The sequence below is a fragment of the Verticillium alfalfae genome, genomic scaffold (genome assembly GCF_000150825.1).
Source record: "Verticillium alfalfae VaMs.102 supercont1.4 genomic scaffold, whole genome shotgun sequence".
Lineage (NCBI taxonomy): Eukaryota > Fungi > Ascomycota > Sordariomycetes > Glomerellales > Plectosphaerellaceae > Verticillium > Verticillium alfalfae.
Genome location: NW_003315035.1, coordinates 1,218,963 through 1,229,036, shown reverse-complemented (window position 1 = coordinate 1,229,036; position 10,074 = coordinate 1,218,963). Strand labels below are relative to the sequence as shown.

Genomic DNA, 10,074 nt, shown 5'->3' with positions numbered 1-10,074 from the left:
TTCCCCTTAAGAGGCAAGGCTCAGGCCCTTCAAAGAATGACACGCCACCGAGCGCGCACGTTAGTCAGCAAGATGCATCCTCCGGCGCCAAAGTTGCGCTGCGAACAGAGGAAGAGCAACAGGCAAAGGCGCGACAGCGCGAAGAACGGGACCGAAGGGAAGCGCGCCGAAAGTCATTGGCGAATCGTAGAGTATCCTTTGCAGCCGAAGCAACACTACACACATTTCACGAAATCGACTTCATGCAAGAGGCATCCAGGGATTCATCCCGGCGCGCATCCTCAAAACCTAGCACCAACGACAAAGCTTCGAGCCGAACCAGAACGCCACAAGAGCAGGTTGACGGTTTGGTGCCAGAATCACCAGAAGACCAAAGGGACGCCCATCAGAGAAAACGAAGAAGAAGCTCTGCCCTCCCAGCCGCGAACTATGGCGACAACGATGATCCTACGATGGCATCGTCAATATACAGCTCCGACTCGGAGCCTGCCGATGCTGTGGAAGAAATTCAAGATGACGAACAAGAGGAGGACTCCAACTCTGATGATGACTCCGACGTGGACGACGGCACGATGATGACGGTCGAGGATCACGAGGTCACTGGCGCATCGGTCATGTCTGCCATGTCTGGTCGCTCAGGATCGTCGACTGGCGACAGTGACACACTGGAAGAAGCACTTCGTATGGCAGCGCGCACGGCCGGCACCCAGAAACTGGGCCTCGACGACTCTGAGGGCGAAGAAGAAGTCATCCCATCATTTGGTTGGATCAAGAAGAACTCCGACAAGAGTGATGCTCCTCAAGATGGAAAGCATGCAGGCCACGAACCGCCATCGCCCCCGGCTGACGATGTTGACGAAGACGATGGCGCTATGGAGATGGACATGGAAATGACCCAAGCTGTGGGCGGCATTCTTCCCTCACCAGATGACGAACAAGACGACGGAGAGCTCGACATGTCCATGGATGTAACTCGCGCCATTGGTGGCATTTTATCGCAACCTAGGGACAAAATTGCCAATCCACACGAGCATGGGGAAGAAGGCGAGGAAACAATGCAAATGGACGAGACCATGGAAGTTACCAAAGCTCTCGGAGGTATTCTGAGGAGTGTGCCAGATCTCGAACCAGACGAGAATGAAGACATGTCAATGGAAATCACAACAGCCATCGGCGGCCTCATTCCGGCACGCAACACCAACCAAGCCACTGCCACTCGGCGCAGAACCATGACTTCGGCCAACAGCAAGAACCTGGATGACGACACCATGGACATGGATATGACCGTTGGTGTTGGTCGGATCTTGCCATCTGTGACTGGGGCCCAAGGCCAGGACGACGGAAATGCTACAGTCGGCATGGATATGACCATTGGTGTTGGGCGTATCTTGCCAGCTGCCAGCAACGACGAAGACAACGTGGAACAAGACCAAACTATGGGCATGGACATGACTGTCGCCATGGGCAGTATTCTCAAGGGTCCTCATGTGCCAGAGTCCCGCAGTGATGCTAAGAGGTTCATGGAAGAGGAGGTCGACAAGCCAGATTCACCTTCAAAAGCCGGATCAATAGGTGTTCCCCCAAAATCGCCAGCACAACGGCTTGCCGCTTCAACCAAGCCAACAATAATGTCAGCTCCAGGAACTCCTGAGACAAATTCTTTCGGTGGTAGCGCTCTGCGACGCAGCTTGCCGCGTCCAGGGACAGCAACGCCGCAATCCTCTCCTTTGAGAACCACTCCAAGTCCGCAGAAGTCGACCGCGCAGTCGCGAGCGAGAGCGAGGTCAAAATCGGCGTCGCCGACAAAAGCCACGCCGTCTCCATTTAAGCCAGTCTCATCACCTACGAGGACTCCGCAATCGCGAACGAAGCAGCTTGGCCGCTCTAGGCTACCAGACAGCAAGCCGGCGACCCCTTCGCCTGTGAAATCGGCCAAAAAGAACCTAGACGTTTTCCAGCAAGACCCTAGCACGGGAGCTAGGACGCCGTTGGTTGTTCTGACGCCACAGACGCGCCGTCTGTCCGGCGTGGGTGCCGACAGAGCTGGCTTGGGATCACCCAAGGTGGCTGCCATTTTCGATCGTCGGGAGTCGTTGAGTGATGCTACTCAGGCATTTGTGCCTGGCCAGAACCGTGGTGTTTCCTTCGCAAATCCCCGCATCATGGAATTCGAAGTCGACAACGACCGCGAGGAGGAAGAGGAGAAGGAGAACCAACGTAAGATACTTGAGCGCGAGGTTGACGGTCAAGACGACAGGGAGGCTACGCTCAACCTGAAAGAAATGATTCAAAGCATGAGCCCAATGAGGAAGCCCTTGAAGGGCCGTAAGAGTCTTCATGTCGGCAGCGCAAAAGGTCTTCTCGGCAAGCGACCATTTGAGTTATCAGATGACGAAGAGGCTGAAGCAGATGATGGTGTCAAAAGACTTAAGAATCACCAGGGGAGCCCGGTCAAGAACGTTAGGCTTCAACAGCCCCCCAGCAAAGCCGAGACAACTGGCCGACGATCGCTACGATCGTCTCAGAAGAGCCTTGAAGATTCAACACAGGAACATCAAACACCCACCCTGACGGCGCTGTCCTCGAGGGATGATGGCAATGCCACGACCCCGAGAGGACAGACCCGGTTCAAAGACATCGAAGATGACACGGCGACCCATCCGATGGACTTTGAACGATCGCCCGTCAAAGATGAGTCGTCTTTGCAGACTGACCAGGGCGAAGATCGCATCCACCTCCAGGAATTTCTCAACATGACATCGATTCGATTCATGGAATTGACGACAACGAAGCGGCGCCATACCCAGGCGCCCGAGGCCTTCAAGGATGGGCTGATTGACGACGAGGGCAACTTTCCTCTGGAGCGATGCGTCGTCGCCGGTGCCTGCACAGTTCCGATGCTGGAGCTTTACCAGCATTCCTGCCGTGAACTCAAGAAATACATTTCCGAAGGACGGAGGATTGTTCGCGAGATTGAAACAGAGACTTTTGAAGACAACCCGCCACTGTTCCGAGAGTACATGTCTGCGACACCAGAGATCAAGAATGTGCTTGACAACCAGTTCAAGAATGGCAAGTCGCATGCCCGACTTGAGAGCAAGGCGATGTGGTATGCCTGGCGTACGGCGCTCCAGGAGGGTCTCAAGGAGGGCCTCATCAGAATAGCAGAAGGCATGGATGCCGACGACAAGGTCCTTGAGCAGCAACAGACGCTCCTGTCTTCCATTCTTCCAATCCTCATCTCTCGATTTGAGGCGCTCAACGAAGAGCGAATAAACCTCGAAGCTGTGGCACAGGAACTGGCCGACTGCGACCCATCCGAGCTCGAGGCTGTTCGATCCGAGCTCGCGGATGTCGATAGTGACATGGAGAAGAAGACTAAGCAGATTGTGCAACTCCGAGCACAGCTTGAGGAATCAGAAGCAACTGTTGAGCAGCTCACTGCCCGCAAGCGGGCATGGCAAGAGGAGATTGAGGAGGCCGAGAAGATCCGCGAGGAATGTCGCGGCTGGTCGACCAGTGAGATCTCTACACTCAAGGGTTAGTTTTGAATGTTGCTCTCGTAGCTATTCCTCATGCTAACCATATCCCCAGCTCGCGTTGATGCCATTGAAAAGCAGCACGGCTGGGCCATCTCCGGCATTGCCGACTCGACTGTCTCCATGACGTACCGACGAAGCATCGAACTTGTCTTTAACATATCTGCCTTCGGCAGCACCCAAGGCAAGAACTCGCAAATCGATCTTTGGTACATCGCGACCAACGGCGACGGTAGCCCGCGAACCTCTTCGGTGGAACAGGAATTCTTCGTGCAGTGCATCCGCGACCATGTGCGGGGTCTCCCGCAGAGCCGCACTAAGATTGTCGACTTGCTTCATGTGATCCGTGCGGCATGGGACAGAGCCGTCTCCACCTGCGACGACATCCGCCGCGTCAACATGACTTTTCCCACGTCCGTCACGCGCACCTCTGATTCTTCTATCTCCGTGTGCTCATCGCTTCTGTTGACGGCCATTGAGACGAGAGTCGAGATTGTGCTTGGTCTGCGCGGTGTGAGCACCTCTGATGGACTCGACTTTGTCATCCAGCCTGACGCAAGAGTCGTATATGGAGAGACATTCAATACAGGCAAGATGGGAGAATTCCTTACCACGCACCTGGGTGAAAAGGTTGTTGACAGGCTGGCCGACTCCCCTTCGTGGAACGATGTGGTCGTTGATCTTCATGAGCGGTTGATTGCCAGGGGCAGGAAGTAGACTTGGGTGGAGCGTATGGTTCTGGACGGGATACCCTTTGATGAAGTAATGACGGAAATAGTATTGCGTTTCAGGGGTTTTCGAGCGCGGCCGGGTCAAATTTCTTACGTTTCTGAACCTTCAACAGGAAGCAAGGCAGTTTATTCCGAATGCGTGCGCACGTGCACTTACCTGATGACATTCAACTTGACCATATGACCCAGACGTTCATGGTTCTGAGATCCCAGCAGTATCAATCGCTCAGCTCCCTGACGACGACTTCGTACTGTGCATGATAAGCCCTGCCCTTCACACCCATATGATTCCGGTTGCACACTCGCCACGACAGTCTATCGAGGAGCTGGCTAGGCTAAGTGGCCGAAAGTACTGCCTGCTCACATGATAGAAGCCCGCAGTCTTTGCGAGCAGGCAGTATGAAGCTCAGAGTAGAGTATTTTTTTTCATTACTAGTACTCCAAGCCATCCATCATGACAGAACTCAATGAACTCCAGAGATGTTACACTCAAGACCAATGGATGAGGTTTATCAACGAACACCATGCAAAGAATATTTATTTCAAAACTCGAAGGCAATCAGTGGAATGACAAGGGAATTTGGTGGTAGCAAACAAAGGCAATATCGTATGCATAGCTCGGAACGGCGCGGGACATCTCGCTAGCCGCCGGAAGATCAAACGCCGCATAACCTCGTGCCAAATACTATCCCAGATCCTCAAAGCTCAGGAACGTTTCATCCTACTCTCGCCCCGTGACTTCGTCGAGCCCATGACGGGACCCTTACCAGCCAGGCTACAATTGCACCTCCCCCCACGAAGGTAACCTAGTGAGAACCATTTGATAATATTCGCAGCTTGTAAGGCAACTGTTCGGAAGCTTGGACCTACGAAGGTGCCATAAGGCTCATGACCGGAAGACATTGCGAAGGCTTGTAAATTTTCTCTTTCTCTCTGCTTTCAATACTTGTCCAAAACCTCTGATCGACTGCCAATTCCACAACGTCCTTCATCCACATCAGATATTCCATCAATCATTCACGAGTGTCTCATCAGGGGTCATCACTTCTCACTCTCCCGTTCTCATATCAATTCAATCCCAAGAATCATCGTGCTCTTTCCCATGATTTCTTACGCCCTCATCGCTGTGGCGACGGCATGCCTCGTCCTGATGAGCTCTTATCGCGAGATTCGCGAGATACATGGCTTTATCGTTTACATCGCTGTTGCCCTACTTTGTTGGGAGACCAAGTATCCACACCCATCCGCCATTACTGCAGATGCCGACATGTACTACGGAACTGGTCGTCATGTTGTGAGCACTAACTGGATGGTGATTGAGGATGGAATTTCCATTATACAGAGTTGGCTCGATTTCTTGTACGTTACCGTCCTTCCAGCATCAGGGATAGAGATTTTGCTAAGTTTTCACAATAGAAGGAGCCGGCATCCCTCATATGAAGGAGCCATCGATTCGACCTGGTATCTCCTGGAATCCGTGCTATCCTTGATGATCACTGCGACCCTTCCGGCTACATTGCTATGGTGCTTGCACCTGATCTTTGTATCATACCAAAGGATGACGAACTGCTTAGCCGACATCATGGGACCCGTCTCGAACTGGCTTGCGACTCCAAACGAGTGGTCCGTCACTGGGATGCCCGGGGCTTATCCCCTGGTTGATCGGTACGCCTTCGACGAAAGGAATGGCTGTTAGGTATCCGCCGTTCTGCTCGCCAGGCCGATCGACAACCAAGAGCCTGGGGTCCAAGACGACCTGGACGCAACAGCCGATCCCTCATCCTCCCATCACTCTCATACTATGAGCCCCGAGCAGGATCAGGAAGGGGTCACAGGTCCAGCTGTGCCCGATTACCCCTGCCCGTCAGCCCGAGAGCATGCTCTCGAGGTTGAGCTTTTGGAAATGACGTTGGAACGAAATATTGTCATGAGGGAGCTTGAGCAAGCCAACAAGGAGATGGAGGCGATGATGGCTCGGGAGGCACTTTCGAGTGCCGCTATACCCACCCTCGCCTTCTCCCCCGTCAGGCGTGTCGTGTCAATTGCCCCTCTCGCTCCGGTCGTCCAGCATACCCCGACTTTATCGGTATCGACGGCTGTAACCATGGCTATACTTCTTCCGGAGATTTCCTCCGATCCTGTTCTCAGTCTTGTTCCTCCCACGACGATTGTGGCCATTGTGCCCGTCTCCCCTCCTCTTCCGGCTCCTACCGTCCCGGTGCCCGCCATATCAAGCTTCGAAGAAATGCTTGTCATCTTCGACCAACCTAAATTCGACATATTCCGCGATAAACCGAACCGAAGCTCTCCTTCCACGGACCATAACGACGAGGAAATGGATGACGCACCTCGGTGCGGCCTCGAAGAGCAGCCGGCTTTCGCCGCTAGTCTGATATGCGTGCCCGAGAACCATACTCCCGCTCAGATAAACGCGGAGATGGAGTCTGAGGTCTCGGTTACCGTCCCACAGCAGTCGATGATTCTGAATACGGGGTTTTCACCCATTGCGGGGTATTCCGCAATGGACGTCTACCAAAGTAAAGCGGCCAATATGAGCGAGGAAGTCTACCGCAACGACACGCCTGCTGCACTAGGTGTCATGCAGCGAGACCATGCTCTAATATCACGTATACCTATAACGGAACTCCTCGAGAACACTCCTATCCCTGGAGAGCCAAACCACCCTCAAACACCCCGTATACATTTGACGGCACTTCTCGAGAACACTCCCATCCCTGCAGAGCCAGACCACCCTCAAATACCCCCTATACCTTTAACAACACTTCTCGAGAACACTCCCCACCCGACACAGCCAGAAATTCCAAGCCACGACATCAAAATGCAGGTTTCGGTCATTGAGGTTAGCGCGGGACAGGTCCCGGCCGGGCTGACCGTGGCGTCTCCAGAAGAAGTGCCTGGATCTCTTAGCCAAATGACCACAGTTGGCGAGTCCGTTAGCCAGCCTGAGATCGTACCAGGGATCACTGCTCCCATTCCTGCCACGACGGTCCCAGAGCCGAGCGCAAAGTCAGAGCCGGGTATAGCGTCAGGATCTCCGAGGCCGCCTGCACCAGAAACACCCGTTGGACCAAAGAAGCCATTACGTCGCAAACCAAAGGACCCGAACACGATGTTCGTATCCAGGAATACTGTTGCAAAGCGTAAGGTGAACTTGGGTGCCGGCCGAAAGTTTGAGTACGAGAAAGAGGCAAAGTCCTCTCCGTCGACCGCCAACCCCCCTCCCCGTACCGCCCGGGACGAACTGCCCCCTTTGCCGGCCACGCCGCAGCCTTCTAGAAACCGACCCCGCCCCCGACCACGCGAAGACGAAGATGATCCGGACCGGACTCGCAAAACGCCCGCCACCACGATCGCCGTCGTCATTCTATCTCCTCCTCAACAGGGCCCAGCTGAGATAGCCCAGCGCCGTCTCTTTGCACCCCGGAAGAGTCGATTCACTGCCCAACAGGTCACTGGCGCCCACGCTGCGGAGCTGGCTGGCCGGGAGCGGCTGGACGCGGCACTTGCCTCACGCCGTGCTGTAGAAGCGGAGAGAGAAGAGACGAAGGAGGAGTTTGACGAGAAGCTCAAGGACTAGGCTTCACTATGAGGGCGTTTCTGAGTCGTACGAGGGGGAAAGCCCTGTGACCACGAGCAGAAGTCCACGGCAAGAAAAGCAACAAAAAAAACAAAGAAGTAAGCAACACCTACTCTCGAACCAGTATCACGACCACTCGTCTTCGCTTCCGTTTCTGCACGCCCGTATTTTCTACGTCAACACGCAATCAACTTGTTTCTTATCGGTGGCATCGGACCATAATAATGTCCTCCGCACGGCATTCTCTGTTTAGGCCTCGTCGGGGCTTTGCTATCGACTTTTAACCTTGGTCCAACCACTTGTTCCTGAGCCTGAGACAGCTCTGGGTTCCTTGTTCGAGTCACCTGCGACCTTTCCGTTTTTCATCTTGTCTTGTCTTGCGTCTATACCATCCGCTTCATCTTCCACCTCGGCCCAAGCATCTTCTTGAAGGACTTCCCAGTCTGGTGCCGTCACCTCGCTTAACAGCTTTGTCTTCAATTTGTCTGCGAGTTTCAGAGGACCAGGAAGTTTGATGCTCTTCACAAAGTCCGCTCCCTCAGCACCGCTGAGGAAATTTCGAGCCGTTCCGTGGGAATAGCGGCCTACCCAAGATGTCATGCTGGCTGCGTCCTCTTGGCCATCTTTCTTGTCGACAGAGCCAGGCGATGGATACCTCTTCCCGGTCGGAACGCCAAGGAGTTGCTGGCCAATGAGCAAGTTATACAAATTGCGGCCAATGTGGCAGACGTCCTCGAAGGCGCTGCGATCACCAATCGACACACCCTGCGTGCAGCAAGCCCATGAGACATCGTACGCAAGCAGCGTCACCGCTTCAAGAAACATAGAATACGTTGCTGGATCCTCTTTAGCGAGCACAGGGAGCGTCTTGTCCACATACAACGGCCGAGGTCGCGGGCCAGGCGGGGCGTTGTTGTTGCTGCCTTCTGGGCCACCTCCGAAGTGAGAGTTGGGTGAAGTACCAGGAAAGGCGACATCATCATGGCGATACGACGAAACAAGATTGAAAATCGTTGGCCGTGGATAGTCGCGATGTGGCAGAGTTAACTCGGCAGGCAGTCGGATGGCGAGATAATAAGACGCCAGTGATAGGATGTGAGCAACGTTCGCCAACCATGTTGAGAGTTGCTCGGGGGAAGCAGCTTTCATCGTCAGCCGATATTCGTACAAACAAGTCACTTCAAAATCCACAACGGGAAGCACTTACAGTGCATTGAAGAAAGGTCCGTGATGGTCACAGATCCGATGCGGTACTCATACGGAGACGGAGAGTTGCTCTTCTTTAGGCGGCGTAGTCCAAAGAGTTTTGCCGCTTCCATGCATAAGAAGGCGCGGGTCCTTGCCATGCCGTCGGCGCTCCTTTCCCACTTGAAATTGAGAGACTGGATAGACCTCTCGGTGTCTTCCAGCTGACGGGCTCGACGTGCCGCAAGGCCATTCGACGCAGATGCGAGCTCAGCTCTTCGACGAGCAATGACAGCCCTGCGACTTTCAATTTCCGCCCGCGCAGCAGCAACCTCGGCCTTCAACCTATCGGCCTGTTCGATGATGCGACTGGTCCTGTCTTCGGCTGCCCGCTGCTTAGACAAGGAGTATCGCATGGCGATGGTGTGGTTCGGGGCAGAATCACCAGGGCGAATCTCGTTCTCCGACGACTTGACGATTTCGTCAATTTCTTTCTGGAGCTTCTCGTTCTCCAGGAGTGCCAGGGCGTTCTTGATACGGCCATCATAACAGTGGTTACGGGCATCCACGGCACATAGGAAAGGCAGGCGCTGAGCGTGATGCGACCTTCCGCATATGTCGCAGCTCATGTTGTGGATGTCGCAGTTGCATCAATATTTATTGTCGTTACCGTGCTGATATCGACAAAAAGCGTCTTGACGAACAGATGATCGTCTTTAGGGTCCTGCTCGTCGAGTCGATGTTATCGATGGACTCGGGCGCATCAATGAGGTAAAGTGAAAGGAACTTCCTGATCGGGAGAGATTTGCAGAGGAGATGAGATCAATAAAACCCTAAATAGATTATCCTTTATACCTGGATTATCACGAGGTCGATTTCAGGGCGAAGGCAGGCCAAGCGGATGAAGTCACGCGGACGTTGAACGGGTCGTTAGATCAATGAGGTACCTGAATCGATCATCAGTCATTCGTCAGCCACACAGCACAGCGGTAAGGAACGGTGCATCATCAGGCAGGCAGCG

General features: G+C 53.9%; 3 protein-coding genes across 3 annotated transcripts in view; 2 read left to right on the top strand and 1 right to left on the bottom strand.

Moving 5' to 3' along the window:
* Positions 1-4,256, top strand: part of VDBG_03806 (conserved hypothetical protein) — a gene marked incomplete at both ends in the record, with an annotated part of 4,626 nt that extends 370 nt beyond the window's left edge. The window contains 2 exons of the mRNA XM_003005807.1: positions 36-3,540; positions 3,595-4,256. Coding sequence (XP_003005853.1) covers positions 36-3,540; positions 3,595-4,256 — 4,167 coding nt within the window. The remainder of the gene's footprint in view (positions 1-35; positions 3,541-3,594) is intronic.
* A 1,116-nt stretch (positions 4,257-5,372) lies between these two features.
* On the top strand, positions 5,373-7,868 carry VDBG_03805 (predicted protein; the record flags this gene model as incomplete). Its single annotated transcript, XM_003005806.1, has 3 exons — positions 5,373-5,629; positions 5,687-5,935; positions 5,990-7,868. The coding sequence occupies 3 exons, from the start codon at positions 5,373-5,375 to the stop codon at positions 7,866-7,868; spliced, it is 2,385 nt and encodes a 794-aa protein (XP_003005852.1).
* A 270-nt stretch (positions 7,869-8,138) lies between these two features.
* Positions 8,139-9,682, bottom strand: VDBG_03804 (conserved hypothetical protein; the record flags this gene model as incomplete). Its single annotated transcript, XM_003005805.1, has 2 exons — positions 8,139-9,010; positions 9,076-9,682. The coding sequence occupies 2 exons, from the start codon at positions 9,680-9,682 to the stop codon at positions 8,139-8,141; spliced, it is 1,479 nt and encodes a 492-aa protein (XP_003005851.1).
* Positions 9,683-10,074: the final 392 nt, after the last annotated feature.